This window comes from Grammomys surdaster, unplaced genomic scaffold (genome assembly GCF_004785775.1).
Source record: "Grammomys surdaster isolate TR1022 unplaced genomic scaffold, NIH_TR_1.0 125946, whole genome shotgun sequence".
Taxonomy (NCBI): Eukaryota; Metazoa; Chordata; class Mammalia; order Rodentia; family Muridae; genus Grammomys; species Grammomys surdaster.
Genome location: NW_021620768.1, coordinates 2,333,859 through 2,352,687, shown reverse-complemented (window position 1 = coordinate 2,352,687; position 18,829 = coordinate 2,333,859). Strand labels below are relative to the sequence as shown.

Sequence of the window (18,829 nt, the reverse complement as noted above, 5' to 3'; positions counted from 1 at the left end):
GACGTAAGAAGTGATTTGCCAGAGTTGGAAATAGGAAGCTGCAAGGCTGGTTATTCCGGGATCTTAGAAACTCTGTCAACCAGAAGCACTGGTAGAGTTACAGCTAGGAATCAGAGAGCGGAATTTCCAGACTTTTGGTCTGGGAGTACTGACACCGCCCACCGCTCAGTGGGCTGATGGCCCGCGCGCCACCCTTTCATTGGCCGGTCGTCACAAGGCCCATGCTCACACGAGGTCATTCAGCCAATCAGCGAATTCGGCTACGCCCACCCAGAGGCAAAAGTCCGAGTTTCTCGCTGCCTGGTCTGCGGCATGCCGGGAGTCGTAGTATTACATTTAGGTTCTGCTTACTGAGCCTGGAGACTGGGAACTACAACTCCCAGAATGCTGAGCGGATGCACGCTCCGCTTTTAGGTGTAATCCGCAAACATCTTGGACCCCGGGAGAATCCGCGTTGAAGAACAGGTGAGCGATATTGTTGGGGCTGGAGCTGACGTTTACTCCTGCCTCAGGTCGGGTGAAGCTCCGAGGCACCAAAGAACCAGCTTGTGTCGGAGTTACGGGTCTTGGGGTCGGTGGGCCAGACCGAGCGGTTTGCTTGTCCTTTAGTGAATTTCTAAACTATGCGGTGGTTTGTTCCTCAAGTCCTCCGTACGGCAGGCCGCGAGTTTACTCTTGTGAGCCCTCCCACGCCCACCTGTTGCTCGGAGGGCCGCTGCGGTTAGCACCAGTGCCTGTACAGACAGACGACAAGCCCACAGCACCTTCGGTTCCAGTCCCCTTTCTGGGCGTATCTAAGAGCCCGAACCTCCCTTTCCTTTTCCTACACGCGGACCTCTCGGTTCTAGTTTTGGCTCTGCGTCAGCTCAGCTATTTAATACCCGCTGAACCTCAGTTTGGTGTCTCCATTAATAGTGTGACTTAAGGACCTTCCATCCCATAATTCTCCGTTCCGAATTGTAGTGAACGCAGCCTTGGAAGTAGAAAGCGTTCAGTTTTAGCCATTTTCGGTTTAAATGAAGATGTGTTGGATCTCAGTCACTCTGATATACTTTTTATTTCCTGTGTGTTCTTTCTGTAATTCTTGAATTTAGAAACAGGGTGGGGCGTTCTAATGCAAGAGGTAAAAAGCTTGGCTTAGGGGGTACCTTAGGTAACTGCTACCAAGCATCTGCCTCCGGTGCTTGCTCCTGCAGGGAGTGCTTGGTGTCCCCCACCCCCATGCCCACCCGGGATGCCCCTGTCCCGCTGGCTGAGATCTCTGGGGGTCTTCCTGCTGCCAGCCCCCTGCTGGGCACCCCGGGAGAGGTGGCTTGGTTACCTACAACGACCCTCCCTGGCATATGGGTGTCCAGTCCTGGGGGCCTGGCACAGTGCCCGCTGGTGGTGCCAAGTGTGGACAGAGGAGCCTCGGTGAGTGTGGTTGTGGTGCCGGGCTTCGGGGAGGGAAGCACTGGAGCCATCCTCTCATTTGTTTGTGTGTGTGTTTTTTTTCCCTCAGAGCATTTAGCTCCTCTGTCAGAATGAATGGGAACCAGAATTCGGATGTTTATAACCAAGAAAAGCAGAATTTCATCCAGCACTTCTCCCAAATCATCAAGGTGCTGACTGAGGATGAGCTGGGACACCCAGAGACAGGGGATGCTATTACCCGGCTCAAGGAGGTGAGGGATTCAGGACTGAAGAAGCCAGTAGGGGATTTTGAGAAGAGCGGAAGTAACGGTTTTTACCCAAGTCTCTGGACCACCTCCCTGATATTTGACTTCCTGACTTTTGACCATCCAGACAGCTTCAATTGAGAGTAGAGACTTGGACCTCGTGAAGTTTGATTGCATGTCCTGAAACTGTAAGATAGGATCTTAGTAGCTACCAGGGGGCTGTTGGCACTGAGGCCTGAGGGGAAGTTATTGTATTGTTAGAAAGCTTGTTCTAGGAAGGGGACTGTTGCTGTTCTACTTGAGTTACCCATTTCCCTCCAGTCTCATGTTTATTTTCTCAAACAGAGTTTCATTTTTTTTTAAAAGCCTACATGGCCTCAGACACACAACTCCCCTGCCTCAGCCTACTGTGGTCTGTATCAGTTACAATGCCATCATGTCTAGATTGGGAATTCTTTTCTTTTAAAGACATACATTTTTTTTTTTTCTGTGCATTGACATTTTGCCTCCATCTATGTCTGAGGACAGTTGTGAGCTGCCATGTGGGTTCTGGGAACTGAACCCAGGTCCTCTGGAGGGGCAGTCTTCACTGCTGAGCTGTCTCTGTAGCTTGGAGAATTCTTTTTTATAAATGTTGTCTCATCTCTGAGTTAAAGCCAAAGGGAGATAGTTTTCTCTGTGTATACTGTGTAGGTATTGAAGAGCTATCTCTTGGCTGGGCGGTGGTGACGCACGCCTTTAATCCCAGCACTTGGGATGTAGAGGCAGGCAGATTTCTGAGTTTGAGGCAAGCCTGGTCTACAGAGTGAGTTCCAGGATAGCCAGGGCTATACAGAGAAACCCTGTCTGGAAAAACCAAAAAAAAAAAAAAAAAAAAAAAAAGAAGAAGAGCTATCTCTTTAGGTAGTTAGCACTGCTGTCTGGCAGAAGGCACAGTGAGAAGGCCCCAGGAGGAGGACCATTGGAGAGGTCAGAAATAGCCCTGAACCTTGCTGTCCCTTCAATGCCTTCCTTTGGCTAACTTTGGAGAAGCCTTGTTGTTTGTTTATTTTCTGTAGCCAAGGCTGGCCGGAACTCATTATGTATCTGAGGGCGGCCTCAGACTCATGCGGTCTGCCTGCCTCCACCTTCTGAGTATTGAGATCATTGGAGTTAGCCATCACTCCACACTAGGGCTCTTGTCTTCTATATAGGCTTGTTTGCAGGTGGTCCAAGTTCTCGGCTTAAGGGAAGAATTGGGTGTACATTATGTAGCATGCACTTAGGTGCCATATGCCATAGGACTTTGGAGAAGAAATGAAGAGAGGGGTGATCCAGGGGCTCTCCAAGGGGGAGTTGAGGTTCAGAGAAGGGAGGGGAAAATCTCTTTGGGTCCCTGTTATGTAGACCCTGATGTCCTCTCATCCTGTCTCAGGTCCTGGAGTACAATGCTGTAGGAGGCAAGTACAACCGGGGTATGACCGTGGTACAAGCCTTCCAGGAGCTGGTGGAGCCGAGGAAACAGGATGCTGAGAGTCTTCAGCGGGCCCTGACTGTGGGCTGGTGTGTAGAACTGGTAAGAACGTCCAGAGGAGCAGAGGGTCCCGCAGTGGGGTTCCTTGAGGAGGAGAATAAGCTTGTTTCTTGCTTGTGCTGGTGTTTGTGTCTCTTGTGTGTTGCAGTCACATTTAGGCAGCATGAGTCACTTCAGGGACTGACAGATGGGCACAGAGAGTTTTCAGAAATGCTAACCTTAAATTTCAACAATGGTGGTGGGCCATGCCTTTCCTCTCATCACTGGGAGCAGAGGCAAGTTGATCTCTTTTAGTTCTAGGCTAGCCTGATCTAAAGAGTAAATTCTAGGACAGCCAGGGCTACCAAGAAACCCTGTGTCAAATAACAAACCTTAAATTTTCTAAACTTGAAAAGAAAACCGTTTTAAAAGCTGGTGAGATGGCTTGTCTGGTGCGAGCCAAGCAGAAGAGCCGAGTTTGGGTGCCAGGACCTATGAAAATCCAGCTGTGGCTGACCACAGAATCTGCATTGTAGGCAGAGGCCGGAGGCTGGTTGGGCTGCCTGGCTCAGTGAGAGAGATCCAGGTTAAAAGGAACACACTGATGTGATAGGCAGGACACCTGGCATCTTCCTTTGGCTTCTACTCCCCTGTGCTCATGCCCACACTAAATGCATACAACTGTGTGATGGTGGAATACGTCTGTAATACATAACGCCCAGCTAGTGCTGGGGCATGGAGACAGCCACATTCCCAGAGCCCGCTGGCAAGCTACTTTAGCCAGTCAGTCAGTTCCGGGCTCAGTGAAAGAAGGCTTGCCTCCAAAAAACGAGGTGGAGAGTATACAGGACAGCTGACCCATGTAAACACGCATGGACATGCGCAGTGCAGACACCATGTAAACATGTGTAACACAGACACACGCACACAAGACTCAGAGCATTGGCTGTCAGTGCAGTGGCTGCTGGGCAAGCAGAAACACTTGTGTTCAGTCTCTCACTATCCATATAACAGCTGTGTGCGTCTGTAATACCCTTCCTCAGGTGGCTAGAGAGATGCAGATCCCTGGAGCTTGTTAGCCAGTCTGGCACAGTTTCAGTGATAGAGCCTGTCTCAAAGAATAAGGTGAAAGGGCTGGAGAGATAGGTCAGAGGTTAAGAGCACTGGCTGCTCTTACAGAGGCCCTCGGTTCAATGGTTAGTACCCATATGATGCCTCACATCCATCTATAACTTCAGACTTAAGGGATCTGACACCCTCTCCTGGCCTTTGTAGACACCAGGCATGCACTTGATTCACAGACTGACTAGCAGACCAACACCAATGCGTATGAAATAAACAGTGTTCAGTTTGGTAGCACATGTACTGAAATTGGAACAATGCAGAGAAGATTAGCACGGCCTCTTTGCAAGGATGACAAATTCATGAAACATTCATTCTCGTTTTTTTCTTTCTAGCTTTTCATTTCTATCAAATATATGAAAAAATACATATAGATTGCTACCAAAAATATGTTATATAAAATTTAATAAATGAGACATCTCGGAGAACCTTCCCTCAAAATGAGGAAGACATCCAATGTTGACCTCTGATCTCCACATGAATGCATTTGTAACATATGTACAGAGAACATGCATATGTGAGACATGCGTGCACAACACATGCACACATTTCTACAAACCTGTAACAACATGCATGCACACCCAACACACAAACATGTACACACATAACAAACAGCTCAGATCTTTGACATGTTTACTTACTGAAATGACTTTCCAGACCCAAGTGAAAGCTGTTCCCCTAAGGTAGGGTACATGCCCCCACCTATGGCTCTGATTTGTTTCTGACCCGGCTCTAGAGTGTCTGTGATGTTTTGTTCCCCCTCTGAGTGGGTGAGGGGTTTTCAAGTTGATGAAACCTAGGGCCTTGTCTATTATAAACACACTCTTATCCCTGAACTACATCCCTGCCCTTTAGTTTTTCAAGATATGGTTTCTTTGCATAGCCCTGACTGTCCTGGAACTTGCTCAGTAGACCAGGCTGGCTTCAAACTCAGATCCACCTGCCTCTGCCTTTTGAGTGCCGGGATTAGAGGTGAGCACCACCAGTGTCTGGATGTTTTTTGTTTGTTTGTTTTTATTTTTGTTTTTTTTGAGACAGAATCTCACTGTATACGGCTCATAAACACTCAAGATCACCTCATTTCAGCCTTCAGTGCTGGGATTATAGGTGTGTGCCGTCACACCTGACTCATACTGACTTACGAAATTATTGGTCTATTAAACAGACCAGTTTGTGGTATTTGAATGATGTCATGATAGACTTCTGTTGAGAATTGTAGCGATGGCAGGGTGAGTCAGTAAAAGTTCTGGAGCCCTCAGTTTGATCCCTAGAGCCCATGTAAGAAGTGAACTAACTCCTGAAAGTCACCCTCTGACCTCACTCATGCCTCCCTCACCCCATCAGTGAAGGGCCAGTAATGGAGTTCTAGTGGGTAAAGGCACTCACCAAATAAGCCCAGCGAAAGTGAGTTCCGTCCCAGAACCCATGGAAAGATGGAAAGAGAAAAACAACTAGAAGTTGTCCTGTGACCTCTACTTGTGTGCTGTAGCATATATATGCCCCTGCACACAATAATAATAGTTAAATAAAAAAGAAAAAGTACTTAATTTTGTTGTGGGGTCAAGCCTTCCCTACCATATGTAAAGCCCTGGGTTCCATCCTCAGCACTCTTAACACAATAAAGCCAAGTCAAGTCATTCGGTTACAGCAGTTACCGTGTAACAAATGTGGAGCCTGCCTGCAAGAGTAAGGTGGTTCAGTGTTCAGGAGGTGGGCTGAGGACCTTGAGGTTGAGGCCAGTGAGGCTCTGTCTCAAGGAAACAAAACCCAAAAGTGTCATGGGCATTCTCGAGTGTTCGTGGGGAGGGCCAGGCTCTGGGGGTATCTAGAGGAGCCGGCAAGTGAGCCCTTTGCTGAGATTAAAGAGCATTTACTGGCAGGCAAAGTGGCTCAGTTGGTAGCATGAAGTCCTGGGTTTAGCGCCCAGCCATGCACAGAACCAGGCATGGCAGCAGACGGCTGTGACCTCAGCACCTGGGCAGTAGAGGTAAGGGCAGAAGTGCATGTCCTTGGCCATGTAAGGAGCTTGGCTCTATCTACAGGAAAAAGCCATTGGTAGCCAAGGTGGTGCTTGGGGTGGTGCTCCTGGACGTGTGACCCTCATAGTCCATCACTGATAGACGTCGGGGTGGCAGTTAACAAAGATGCCATGCAGGGTGCTGATGACTGGTTTGTTCTTATATTTTGCTCAGCCTCCTCCCTTATACACCCCAGGACTACCTGCCTAGGGGCGGCAGCACCTACTGTGAAAACTGTGAAAATGCCTCCCAGTTTTTGCCCATAGGGCCAATCTGCTGAGGGTGGTTTTTCAGTTGAGTCTTTCTCTTGCCAAATGACTATAGCTTGTGTCAAGTTGAACTTAAACTAGCCAACATAGTTACTGGAATAAAAATTTATTGACGTTTTGGGCAAGAGTGAGCTACATGATGGTGTTTCATATTCTCCCTGCTACCAGAGAGTCCTAGAGCCGATTAGAGGTAGCAGAGGTATATTTTAGTCCATTAGCCTGAAAAAAAGGGTGCATACATGAAATCTGAGAGGAGGTTCGGTTCGGTAACTTGTCAGGGTCCCCACAACCAACCTTTGTACCCAGTGCACGGCAGTGGCCAGAGCAGCAGCTGTCACTGAGAGAGGGCCTTCCAGAGCCCTGTGGTCTGACTGTGCTCCTTCTCCTAGCTCCAGGCTTTCTTACTTGTGGCAGATGACATCATGGACTCTTCTCTCACTCGCCGGGGGCAGATCTGCTGGTATCAGAAGGTAAGAAGGCAGACAGGAAAGTAGCAGTGGGTGTGGTGGACAGACCACAGGGGAGGTGGCTGGAGTGTCTGCTGTGATGGTTTGAATCTGGCCAGCAGTAACTTGTTTCATGCTGTTTCTAACAGCCAGGCATAGGCTTGGATGCCATCAACGATGCTTTGCTTCTGGAAGCCTCCATCTTCCGCCTGCTGAAGTTCTACTGCAGGGAGCAACCCTACTACCTGAACCTGCTGGAGCTCTTTCTGCAGGTGCGTGGGGCTGGGGTACCATAGCTGTCCATGTAGCTCTAGCCTCTGTGGCGTGTGCTCTTTTGTTCTGCTAGGGTTGGCTCAGAAGGGTGTGGTGGCAAGCAGAGGCAGTGAAGGTGGCTATCATGTGACTGAGCGTGGAGATGCTCTTTTTCCCCTCCTGCTGCCAAGTTGTCAGCTGCTTGGTGTACAAGGCCCAGGGTGCCAGCGTTTCCCAATCCTGGAGAAAGCCTGGCTTAGAGACCATGTGTTATCTTCCTCCCTAGAGTTCCTATCAGACCGAGATTGGGCAGACTCTAGACCTCATCACAGCACCCCAGGGCCATGTGGATCTTGGTAGATACACTGAAAAGAGGTGAGGCCACTGGCAATCGTATAGATGGTGAGAGACTCGAGATGGGCCGTGCGCTGATGGATGTATCTTCTCCCCTGACTCAGGTACAAATCTATTGTCAAGTACAAGACAGCGTTCTACTCTTTCTACCTGCCTGTTGCGGCTGCCATGTACATGGTGAGTCATGCCACTGCCACGGTTTTCTCTTGGGGATGTTGGGACAGGAGAGCACGGAGTAGACACATTTCACTGTATGTCGGTATGACCTCAAGCAAGCCACCCAGTCCCTCTTATACTGGAAAGTGAGCAGAGTTGAGGCCTGTGAGTGGCACATCTGAATGGGGGCGGGGGCAGAGGAAAATCGAGGCTGAGGCAAGAGACTAGGTGTGGAGGTGGTTCACGGTCCGTCCTCACCTGCCTCTCCAGACTTTCTTTTCATTTTGTGAGAAGTTGGAGTTGTAAGTGGAGCTGTAATGGGTGCAGCTCCCAGGGGAAGATGACGTGATGCCTTCAGAACAGATCCCTTCTTTAGGCTTCCCTGGGAAGGGCAGGAGGTTGGACTGCAGTTAAGCAAAGCCCACGGGAAGCCTCAGGAAGGGCACGGTGCCTGTGGTCTTGTCTCCCTACAGGCAGGCATTGACGGAGAGAAGGAACATGCCAGTGCCCAGAAGATCCTGCTGGAGATGGGCGAGTTCTTTCAGATCCAGGTAGGAAGGTCTTCCAGCAGCAGAGTGCATATTTCCTCTTCCTCCTGCCTGGAGGCCTTCTCATCTCTCCTTCTTTCTGCCTGCCGCCTAGGATGACTACCTCGATCTCTTTGGAGACCCCAGTGTGACTGGAAAGGTCGGCACTGACATCCAGGACAACAAATGCAGCTGGCTGGTGGTTCAGTGTCTGCTACGAGCCACTCCTCAACAGCGCCAGATCTTAGAGGTGCTCAAGTGGGGGCTGGGAGTGGCATGTCCCTTTGCTAAGAGGGGGATGGAGGAAGAATGGTCAGGAGAGCAGGGTGATTTTGCTGTCCAGGAAACATTCGACAACTCAGTGCAATTTGGTGTATGTGCTGAAGGTGGCTAGCAGGCAGAATCAGGAAGATTTTGAACAGTGAAAGACAGCACATGTTGCCCAATAACTCTCAGCATGTCAAGGCTGAGAAACCCTACAGGAAGTAGAATCCTGAGCCAATACCTGAACTTTGGGGTGGGGAAGGCAATGCTTGATATCTTGGATCCCCAGAGAGGAGAGTTTTGCCAGTGTTCTGGAGTGTATGGATGAGTTGTGAGGACCTTTGGACCCAGCCAAGTAAAGCTGTTTTCCTGCTTCCAGGAGAATTATGGGCAGAAGGATCCAGAAAAAGTGGCGCGGGTGAAAGCACTGTATGAGGCGCTGGATCTGCAGACAGTGTTCCTCAAGTATGAGGAAGACAGTTACAACCGCCTCAAGAGTCTCATAGAGCAGTGCTCTGCGCCCCTGCCCCCATCCATCTTCTTGGGACTAGCAAACAAGATCTACAAGCGGAAAAAGTGACCTCGGAATTGTAGAGGCTGGGAGGGAGGGATCTCAATAAATTATTGTTCAACATCCTGTGGTTTTATGCTTGTGTCAGGAGTTCACCTTTATCCAGAATGGAGGGGTGGGAGAGGGCAACTTGGAATACAGGTTGGCAAAGGCATTTCTTGAGACCCAGAGCTGTTGCGCTGTAGATGGGTGACATAGGCACAACGTCAAGTGCTTCGTGGCGGTTGAGGGGCGGTCCTGAGCTATGCCACGCCCATGCGTGAAGGGGTGCGGCTGCGCAGCCACATCGGGTTTTGCCGGTGCCCCTCCCCTCCGCTCTGTTCCCCGCTGGGCGGGGACGCTGACGAACCCAAGGCAGGAGCGATTCCAGGAGGACTGCGGTGAGGAGGGCTCGGTCTGAGGGTGCGGATGGATGGATGAATGGATGGGTGGCACGGGAGAGGAGCAGTGAAAAAAAAAAAAACGGGTGATGACTGGAAGATGGAGACAAGCGCAGAGTGAATGGACAAATCCTGCTGTTCCGGGTGGGTGAGGACCACAGACTGAAGGCTAGAGCTAGACGGGGGAATGGGGCGGATGCAGAGCTGACAAGCAGAATGCTTCCTCCAGCCCAGACCCCTTTCCTGCGTTAACAAACCAAACCCTTCCTCTTGTTCCCCACCATCCATCTCACTAGAGCATCCGGGCGGGGTTTCCTTCCTCCCAGGGGTAGGCTGGAGGACAGAGCTCGATTAGGAAGAATCAGGGTGTATTCTGGGCCCTATTTTTTTTCAAGCATCGCACCCTCATATTCTGGGCCCCACTCTTTTTCAAGCTTTGCACCCCCACAAAGATCAGAGTCCAACCGCATTCTTTGATGACCCTCCTTTCTCTGGTCCCTGGAGGTTATGTTCGGCTCCACCTGCAAATACTGCAGTGGAAACTAATAGCCTGTTCATGGTGTTTTGAATCTCATTTAAATATTTCCCAAGGCAGCCGGATCCTTCCCTGGCCTGTTCTAGTCCTCAGTCACCTCCGGTGCCCTTACTTGCAATCTCAGTAGCTAGGTTTCAACCATCTCTGTTTTCTAGGTCTGCATCTGTACTGTCAGGTAGGTGGATGTGAGACGCTGGATCCTCTTGGTTTTCTGAAAGCCATACATCGTCCTTGGTTTTCTGAAAGCCATACATCGTCCTCGGCACCATGCTGTCCCCTCAGCGGGCTTTACTCTGCAACCTCAATCACATCCATCTCCAGCATGTCTCCCTAGGCCTGCACTTGTCCCGCCGTCCTGAACTACGAGAGGGGCCTCTGAGTACACCCCCGCCCCCGGGAGACACAGGGGGCAAAGAAAGCAGGGGGCCCTGCAGCGGGACCCTGGTGGACGCCAACTCCAACAGTCCAGCTGTGCCCTGCAGATGCTGCCAGGAGCATGGGCCCAGCATAGAAAACCAGCAGGACCCTTCCCAGGAGGAAGAGGCTGCCTCACCTTCAGATCCAGGATGCTCTTCCTCTCTCAGCTCCTGCTCAGATCTTAGCCCTGATGAATCGCCAGTGTCAGTCTACTCACGAGACCTGCCTGGTAATGAGGATGTCAACCCTCAGTCCAGCATCTTGGAGCTGGGCTCTCCTCTGGCTCCAGCAGGCCCTAGCACCTGCTCCCCAGACAGCTTCTGCTGCTCTCCTGATTCTTGCTCCGGAATATCCTCTCCACCTGGACCTGACCTGGACTCGAACTGCAATGCCCTGACCACCTGCCAGGACCTACCTTCCCCAGGCTTGGAGGAAGAGGAAGACAGTGGGGAACAGGATCTTGCTACCTCTGAGTTCTCAGAGACCGAAGATGGGAGAATTGACGCAGGGAAAGCAGAGCCCAGTTGGAAAATTAACCCCATTTGGAAAATCGACACAGAGAAAACTGAAGCTGGGTGGAAAACCATCGAGGACAGTGACTCTGGTTGGAAAACAGACGAAAATACAAACTCGAGCTTGAAAACGGAATCTGGGAAATTGGCTTCTTGTTTGAACATCAATTCTGGTTCGAAAATAGATGCAGGGAAAACTGATGGGGGATGGAGAGGTGACGTCAGCCAGGAGCCGGTGCCCCATCGGACAATCACGTCCTTCCATGAGCTGGCCCAGAAGCGCAAGCGGGGTCCAGGGCTGCCCCTTGTGCCACAGGCCAAGAAAGATCGCAGCGACTGGCTCATAGTCTTCTCGCCAGACACTGAGCTCCCGCCGACTGGGTCCCTGGGAGGTTCTTTGGCACCTCTCCGAGAAGTCACCACCTTCAAGGAACTCCGGTCTCGAAGCCGAGCCCAGCCGCCGCCAGTCCCGCCCCGAGACCCTCCGGCTGGGTGGGCTTTGGTCCCACCTCGACCGCCTCCCCCTCCCGTCCCTCCGCGGAGGAAGAAGAATCGACTCGGGTTGCAGCCTATTGCAGAGGGGCTGTCAGAGGAGGGCAGGGCGGCCAGCCCCCCGGCTGGTGAGGAGGCACCCGCCGCGCAGGAGCCCGAGGAACCGCGCGCTCAAGCCGGGGGTAAGAAGCTCGGACCCGCAGGAGGGCGGGTCCTGAGCCCGCCCCTGGTCCCCTCCTTCTGCAGTGTCCTCCCCGCCCCATCTCCAGGGCGTGCTCTGGGAAAGGGAAAATGGGTGGATCTTGGAGTGAAGGGACTAACTCTTTGCTCCTCTCTTTCCCGCCCCTCCTCGCCTGGCTGCCGGCCGCGCTGCCCTCCCCCTCCGCACCTGGCCCCGCCAATCCCGCCTGCAGCCGGTCCCTCGCTATTCCCTCGGCCCCCGGTTTTCCGGTTCTCGGCCGACGGGCGCCCCCTGTTGGAGGGTGGGGGCGCAGGCGCACCCGGGTCCCTGCTCTTTACGCCTCTGACCGGGTGGCCCAATTCCCGGCTCCGGCTGCTGGGGGCAGCGAGTCCCCCGGAGGAGCAGCTCCTGCCTGTGCGCCTATCCCCAGTGGGAGCTTATTCTCCTCCCACGCGGGGGGCATTGCCTTGCCTGGCCAGCCCCGAACTGGCACTGCTGCTATCCCCGCTCTTCCCCAGAAGTAGCACCTTCCCCGCCGCGGCGCCCCTACCCCGCCAGGTTCCCGCCCCCCCGCTGCCAACACCACCGTGTCCGCCGACCGCCCCTCGCTGGACCAGAAGGCCACCACCTCCGCCCAGGCAACGTAAGACGGACCCGGGCCAGCCCCGCGGGCCGCGCCTCGGCTCGCTGTCCCTCCAGTACTGGGCCAGCCTTTTTCTAGGGTGCCTGGTTAGGTCTCGCCCTTGGAGTTGGGCAGACTCCTAGCGGGCTCATTAGACCCAGGGAGGCTGGCCTTGCTGCGGGTAAGGAGCGTGACTGCCCTCCTCGCTGCACAGCGGGCTCCACCTGGTCTCCTGCCCAGCTTAAGGGGTTCGTTGTTAGGGACCTGGAGTCACACCCTCTGTGGAATTCCTCCGCTAGGGGAGTTCTTGGCCTCGGTGGTTTGGACCTACTGTCCCCTCCCAGGAGATTCTAGACACATCTCCATTAGTCCCGACGCAAGTAGGGTGAAGCTGGAGCCTAGCTTTGACAAGGTGCAAGGTGACTACGTGGGTTCTCCAAGATTCCCCACCCTTTCCCGTCTGTCTGTCTTTTCATTGGTCGAGGCTCCCACGTGCTCGGAGTGGGTGCAGCCCTCGGTTTCCTCCTCCAGTCATCTTCCTTCTTAAAGGCCCAGCTAGCTGGTCTGTGTGGCTCCCCGACTAACCAGAGAGGAAGGGCAATGGGGACTGAGGTGGGGGCGGCGAGGGTGGAGGTTTGCCTAAGACTACCCTCCGCTCTACGCCCTAAGTGGCTGTGTTTTTTCCCCTCTATTCTCAAGCTATGAGACCAAGGGAGCCGGCGTCCTCTGTGTAACCCTTGGCAAGTAAGCGTCATCGCGTCCCTCTTCTCTTACTTAGTGCGCAGTTCCTGGTCATTTGCGGGTGTTCCCGGGGCCCAGCGGCTGTGGATGGCAGAAGCCCAGAGTGGGACTGGCCAGCTACAGGAGCAGAAGAAAGGTAGTTAGTTACCCTTCCCGCCTCCTATGGTCTATAGCTATCCACCCCAAACCCCCAGTCGAAACCAGGGGCTTTGATGTGTCTTCCTTCCGTCTCCACCCAGGTCTCCTGATAGCTGTCAGCGCTTCAGTGGACAAAATCATCTCGCATTTTGGGGCTGCTAGGAACTTGGTTCAGAAGGTGAGTTGGTTTGAGGGATGGTGTTGGAAGATTTAATGTAGTGAGGGGGAAGTAGAAGGATGCACCAAACAGTTGGCTAGCCACGCCTCTAGACCCTCTTGCTTTGCGCTTTGTGCGCTGTTCCCAGGCTCAATTGGGGGATAGCCGGCTGAGCCCAGATGTGGGGCATCTGGTATTGACCACCCTCTGCCCGGCCCTCCATGCTCTGGTGGCTGATGGGCTGAAGCCATTCCGGAAGGACCTCATTACTGGGCAGCGTAGGAGCAGCCCTTGGAGCGTGGTGGAGGCATCTGTGAAACCAGGTGAGCCACGAGGGAGTGGGGTCCGATGGGAGCAGGGCCTGGACCTGGCTGACCCTTGCCCCTGTCCTCAGGTTCCTGCACACATTCGATGGGATCTCTGTACAGCCAGGTCAGCCGACTGGCTCCGTTGAGCAGCAGCCGCAGCCGCTTCCATGCTTTCATCTTGGGCCTCCTCAAGTGAGTGTGGCCTTTCCCCCACGGCTCTTTCGGCCTTGGAAGCATCAGCACATCATGGCTAGGGCATAGTAGTGGAAGTTGTTTCCAGAGACTTCCCCTCTCCAGTGTTGTCCCTCATTCTCCACCTCTTCCCTGAATTTACCACCTCTCCTTTCTCCTCCAGCACCAAACAGTTGGAACTGTGGTTTTCCAGCCTCCAGGAGGATGCAGGTCAGAAGCTCAGATGGGAGGGCATGGTACTGCGGGGCTAGGAGAGGACAGGCTATCTCCTGCTGGTCCTTACTGAGGTCGGGATACACATCTAGGGAAAGAGTATGAGAGGAGAGTCAGCCCTGGATATCTAGCCCTTCGTGTTTTTCCTCTTGAAGTCTCCCTTGCTTTGGGGACCATCTCTTGTTCCCTGCACCTGGAAGAGGCCCCTCCCTCTCTTGCTTCCTCAGAGCTTTCAAGCTTTGAGTTCTTCTGTGGGTCTCTTCCTCAGTGAGGTTCCAGCTCTACCCAGAAAGGCAGGTCCTGCCGGGCGGTGGTGGCGCACGCCTTTAATCCCAGCACTTGGGAGGCAGAGGCAGGCGGATTTCTGAGTTCGAGGCCAGCCTGGTCTACAGAGTGAGTTCCAGGACAGCCAGAACTACACAGAGAAACCCTGTCTCGAAAAACCAAAAAAAAAAAAAAAAAAAAAAAAAAAGAAAGGCAGGTCCTCACCCCTGTGTGTGTTCCCAGGCCCTTTGGTCTTTTTCCTCTCTAGCCTATACAATGTCTCAGTTAACAGCGCTACCTGGACAAGTCTCCCTCAGGAGGCAATGGTTCCCCAGGGCAGAGAGATAATTGTCAGTCCTGTAGCCCAGCTCTTCCTGCCTCTGTTGCCCACCCAGAGTGAGAAGACTGAGAGATGTTCGTTGACTCTGGAATTGGTGCCGGAAGTGGTCTGGGGCTGATGTTGGCTGCTCTTTTCCAGGCCTGCTATCCCTCTTGTATCTGCCCACTGGATTCTTCTCCCTGGCACGTGGTAGCTGTCCATCCCTGGCTACAGAGCTGCTGTTGCTGCTGCAGCCACTGTCGGTGCTCACCTTCCACCTGGACCTGCTCTTTGAGCACCACCACCACCTGCCCCTGGGCCTGCAGCAGGCTCCTGCCCCTTCAGGCCCCCCTCCTGCCCTTCAGCAGACTATGCAGGCTATGCTGCACTGGGGAGGACGTTTGGCTCAGAGTCTTCGAGGGACTTCAGGAGAGGCCGCTACAGACTCTTCACCCCCCTCAACACGCCCTCCACCAGGCAGCTGGTGGGATCAGCTGACCCAGGCTTCTCGGGTCTATGCCTCTGGAGGCACTGAGGGCTTCCCTCTTCTCCGGTGGGGACCCAAGCGTCATGGAACTACAGCCGAAGGTGCACAGGAGGCACCTACACCCACGGAACAAACCACACCAGGAAGAAGCATGTGGTTGGGGCGCCTATTTGGTGTGCCTGGGTGCCCCTCAGACACTGAGAGTGGAGCCTTCAAATCTAGGTATGTTTGCACCTGCACCTTGTCCCTTTTCTGAACTTCCGGTCTCATCAGCGCTCCCAGTGACCAGTCATGATCCTTTAGATAATAGGCAGGCGATAGGTTTTTGTAGCCATGGGCTTTAATGGTTACATTCACAAATGATTACATTTTAGTATTGACATACAGTTCCTGATTTCAAGCTGAGTGGTGGTAGTGCACGCCTTTTTTATCTTTTCTTTTCTTCTTCTTTTTTTTTTTTAATCTCACATCACAATAGCTGCTTAGGGACCATACCAGGAACATACCTTAATATTTCCTCTTTCAGAAAGCTACTTCCCCAACTACCCATTCAGCTCACTCCATCACTTCCTTACTGTCTTGCTCTGACCTTGACTTAACACCTCACCAGGTGGTGGAGGCAAAGGCAGTCAGATATCTGAATCTACAAAGTAAATTCCAGCCTGGTCTACAAAGTAAATTCCAAGACAGCCAAGGCCACACAGAGAAACCCTGTCTTCAAAAACCAAACCAAACTTCCTGATCTCACAGCTTGGCTCTTAGAGCTGAAAATATTTATCTCACGCTTTAGAAAAAAAAAAAAACCCTGACCCAGCAGGCGCTTCTTCAGTGGTGTCTGGTGACTTTAGCTATGACTCTAAACCTGTGTAGACCCTGATGGGTCATAGACCTTACAGGCGCCACTCTGCCCTCGGCCCTGATTGTTTTCCCAGTGTGCCACTTGGAGGATTCTTGGGTTCGTTTCCTGGAGTGGTTTGGCTTTAGTGACCTACATTCTTCCCTCTTAGGAGACCATCCAGCTGGTTGCCCCCAACAGTAAGTGTGCTGTCTCTGGTGAAGCGGGGGACACCTTCTGAGACTCCTCCTGAGGAGCTTGTGGACTCGCCAGCCAGCATGGTGCAGGATGACAGGTAAGGGCTGGGAGAATCTTCCTGTGTGTTGTCTCCTAGAGCGGGCAGGAGGCAGTGGGAAAGGCTTTGCTTCTTGCCTGCTCCGTCAGTGCTGCAGCACTAATTTCTTTGACCCTTAGCTTCTTTCTCTGGAAAGGAAGTTGCTGGTCATAGTGGCTGCACTTGGGAGCCTGACACAGCAGGATCTTGAGTTCCAGGCCAGTTGCAGCTCCTGCATAAATGTGCACAGAACATGTGTGCAGGCAAAACACCATACACATAAAAAATAAACACATGGAAAACTGTTTCCTGTAACTCATAGAAATTTGTCTGCATGATTAAAGAAAGGTATTATGCATAGTCAGATTGGGTATGTATTATTTATTTATTTGAGGCAAAGTTTCCTTGTATAGCTTGGCTATCTTGGTACTTGCTTTGTAAACCAGGCTGTCCTCAAACTCACAGAGATCTGCCTACCTTTTCTGGGACTAAAAGTGTGTGTTACCACACTCTGATTTCTTTTTTTTACAGGGTGCATTTGTGTAGCCTAAAGTGACCTTGAACTCTGTGTCTCAGCCTCTTAAGTGCTGGTATTAATGGTGTGCATGACCATGCCCGCTCAGCCTTCTTGTTTAAGGCCATGTTTTTTCTGAATATTTTCAGTCCATTTGAATTAAGCATTTTCAATTATTTGGATTTATTTGGGAGGCAGGGTCTCACTATGTAGCCTAGGTTGCCGGGATGTGGAGAGCTGACTGTTGGCATTACTGGTATGTGCTGTCACGCCTTGCCAGAATTAAGCTTTTGGATTGTCATCTGTCCAGGCACTTCTTTGTGCCAGGCATTATGCCAGGGATGGAACAAAAATCACCCCATTTTGTTCATACCCCACTTTGAAGAAGCACATAGCACACTGGAGATGAATGTGGCTGGTACGTCAGAGAAGAGTGGGCATACAGGGTGGTGTGGCTGTAACCTGGCTAGAAGCAGACAGGGGAGCTGCAGTCCTTTGGAACCCCTGGGATCCCCGGCTTGGGGCTCAGGTGTTTTCTGGCATGTGGCTGGTAGGGAAAGTGGAAGTCATAGTGAGGGGGACTTAAGTGTGGTTGCACAGCTGAAGAGCACAGAGGAGATAAGCCCACAGTGAACTTTGGTGATGGGTTGCCAAGAACAGATGAGTGGATGTTCTTTCCCACTATCAGGAAGGCCATCCTAGCTGCATATGTGTAATTTGAACACCAGAGGGAAGTGCAGTTTCAAGTGAGCATTTCAAGAGTGGGTTTGTCGTTCAGGAGGGCCAGGGCCCCAGAGTCAACATGTCAATGGGTGACCCATGTCTCTTCTGGAGTTCAGCAAATGTTGGCTGAACCAACAGGGGCAATCTGCCATAGGATGGGCCAGCCCGGGGACCTGGACATTTTGTCCCTTCACCCTTCTTCTTGACTTCCCCCAGGGCAGTCCGGGCTCTCTGTGACCACACTGCTGCAGGACCTGACCAGTTGAGCTTCCAGCGTGGGGAAGTGCTTCGTGTCATTGCCACAGTGGATGAGGACTGGCTTCGCTGTGGGCGGCGGGATGGTGCGGAGGGGCTGGTGCCCGTGGGATACACCTCCCTTGTTCTGTAGCTCTGAGCCTGTTTCCTTTTCCTAGGCTCATGAATACTGTTCGTGTGAACTGACCATCCCAGAAGCATTTTTCCTCCTGCAAACCCACATTTCTTCCCATATCTATTTCTGTGGACAGTTAAACTTTCCTTCCTCCCTCCACACCCACCTGTGAGGTGAAATCTGCTCTTGCAAATATGTAAAAGGGACTTCCTGTCCACAGGATTCCTCTTCTCCATCTGCACAAGAGAACACTGTCCTTCCTATCTGCAAGTCAGTATCTATCCCACCCCCACCTTCACCCAAGTGGACTGTGCCAGTATAGTACACATGCCTTTGCCCCCCAACCCGCAGGGCCCATGGTTTCTTCATTGTTTCTCGCCCTTCTTGCCTGTGTTTAAGATGTCTTCCTGCTGTGCCGAGTGCTGGCTGGAAGCCTGCACACCCCTGGTGGGTGGGCCTGTGCTGTTGGTCTGCCTCTTTCCTTCTTTGTCCCAATAAAATGTGGGAGTTGAACAGATGTGTGTCCCTGTGGGTTTCAACATATAGGTACTGCTGTAGGGGAGGGAAGTCCTTTGATTGTAGCCCAAGGCAGATAGATACTTCCTCCTTAGCCAAGGAAGGCTTTTTTTTTTTTTTTTTTTTGGTTTTTCGAGACAGGATTTCTCTGTGTAGTTCTGGCTATCCTGGAACTCACTCTGTAGACCAGGCTGGCCTTGAACTCAGAAATTCGCCTGCCTCTGCCTCCCAAGTGCTGGGATTAAAGGCGTGCGCCACCACCGCCCGACTTTTTTTTTTTTTTTTTTTTTTTGAGGAGAGCAAGGAGACTGGATCTCACTATGTAGCCCTGGCTGGCCTCAAATTTGCAGAGATCTGTCTTGACTACTGGTATTAAAGGTCTGTGTTACCACATCTGGTTCAGACAGATGCAGAGTTTGTTTTTTAAAAATTTATTTATTTATTTATTTATTTATTTACTTACTTACATGGAGGCTCTGTCTGCATGTATATCTGAAAGTTAGTACAGGG

General features: G+C 52.0%; 2 protein-coding genes and 1 non-coding gene across 5 annotated transcripts; all 3 read left to right on the top strand.

The window, feature by feature from the left end:
* The first annotated feature begins 335 nt into the window (after positions 1 to 335).
* On the top strand, positions 336 to 9,192 carry Fdps (farnesyl diphosphate synthase). 2 transcript variants are annotated; one of them, XM_028753309.1, is made up of 10 exons: positions 336 to 465; positions 1,502 to 1,664; positions 3,073 to 3,213; positions 6,949 to 7,029; positions 7,155 to 7,277; positions 7,544 to 7,632; positions 7,716 to 7,788; positions 8,241 to 8,318; positions 8,410 to 8,544; positions 8,938 to 9,192. In XM_028753309.1, the coding sequence occupies exons 2-10, from the start codon at positions 1,524 to 1,526 to the stop codon at positions 9,136 to 9,138; spliced, it is 1,062 nt and encodes a 353-aa protein (XP_028609142.1). In that variant the 5' UTR covers positions 336 to 465; positions 1,502 to 1,523; the 3' UTR covers positions 9,139 to 9,192. The 2 variants fall into 2 exon arrangements, with proteins under 2 accessions (XP_028609142.1, XP_028609141.1); XM_028753308.1 differs by lacking the exon at positions 336 to 465 and adding an exon at positions 1,202 to 1,413.
* Positions 4,492 to 4,598, top strand: LOC114609119. Its single transcript, XR_003709460.1, has one exon. It is a non-coding gene; the product is annotated as a U6 spliceosomal RNA (small nuclear RNA).
* Positions 9,193 to 9,463: 271 nt separating the features above from the next.
* Positions 9,464 to 18,320, top strand: Rusc1 (RUN and SH3 domain containing 1). Of its 2 annotated transcripts, XM_028753315.1 has the most exons (11): positions 9,464 to 9,509; positions 10,200 to 11,647; positions 11,879 to 12,289; positions 13,047 to 13,145; positions 13,249 to 13,325; positions 13,453 to 13,627; positions 13,699 to 13,804; positions 13,968 to 14,014; positions 14,760 to 15,309; positions 16,095 to 16,217; positions 17,650 to 18,320. In XM_028753315.1, the coding sequence occupies exons 2-11, from the start codon at positions 10,312 to 10,314 to the stop codon at positions 17,819 to 17,821; spliced, it is 3,096 nt and encodes a 1,031-aa protein (XP_028609148.1). In that variant the 5' UTR covers positions 9,464 to 9,509; positions 10,200 to 10,311; the 3' UTR covers positions 17,822 to 18,320. The 2 variants fall into 2 exon arrangements, with proteins under 2 accessions (XP_028609148.1, XP_028609147.1); XM_028753314.1 differs by lacking the exons at positions 9,464 to 9,509; positions 10,200 to 11,647; positions 11,879 to 12,289 and adding an exon at positions 12,366 to 12,830.
* Positions 18,321 to 18,829: the final 509 nt, after the last annotated feature.

What these genes read in the sequence shown, in the direction of transcription:
- Fdps (XM_028753308.1), top strand. Translation starts at nt 1,235, where the DNA reads ATGCCCCTGTCCCGCTGGCTGAGATCTCTGGGGGTCTTCCTGCTGCCA. An exon ending in CTATTACCCGGCTCAAGGAG is followed by an intron (nt 1,665 to 3,072) that starts GTGAGGGATTCA and finishes ATCCTGTCTCAG; the next exon opens with GTCCTGGAGTACAATGCTGT. An exon ending in GCGAGTTCTTTCAGATCCAG is followed by an intron (nt 8,319 to 8,409) that starts GTAGGAAGGTCT and finishes CCTGCCGCCTAG; the next exon opens with GATGACTACCTCGATCTCTT.
- Rusc1 (XM_028753315.1), top strand. Translation starts at nt 10,312, where the DNA reads ATGCTGTCCCCTCAGCGGGCTTTACTCTGCAACCTCAATCACATCCAT. An exon ending in GGAGGCATCTGTGAAACCAG is followed by an intron (nt 13,628 to 13,698) that starts GTGAGCCACGAG and finishes CCCTGTCCTCAG; the next exon opens with GTTCCTGCACACATTCGATG. An exon ending in TTCATCTTGGGCCTCCTCAA is followed by an intron (nt 13,805 to 13,967) that starts GTGAGTGTGGCC and finishes TTTCTCCTCCAG; the next exon opens with CACCAAACAGTTGGAACTGT.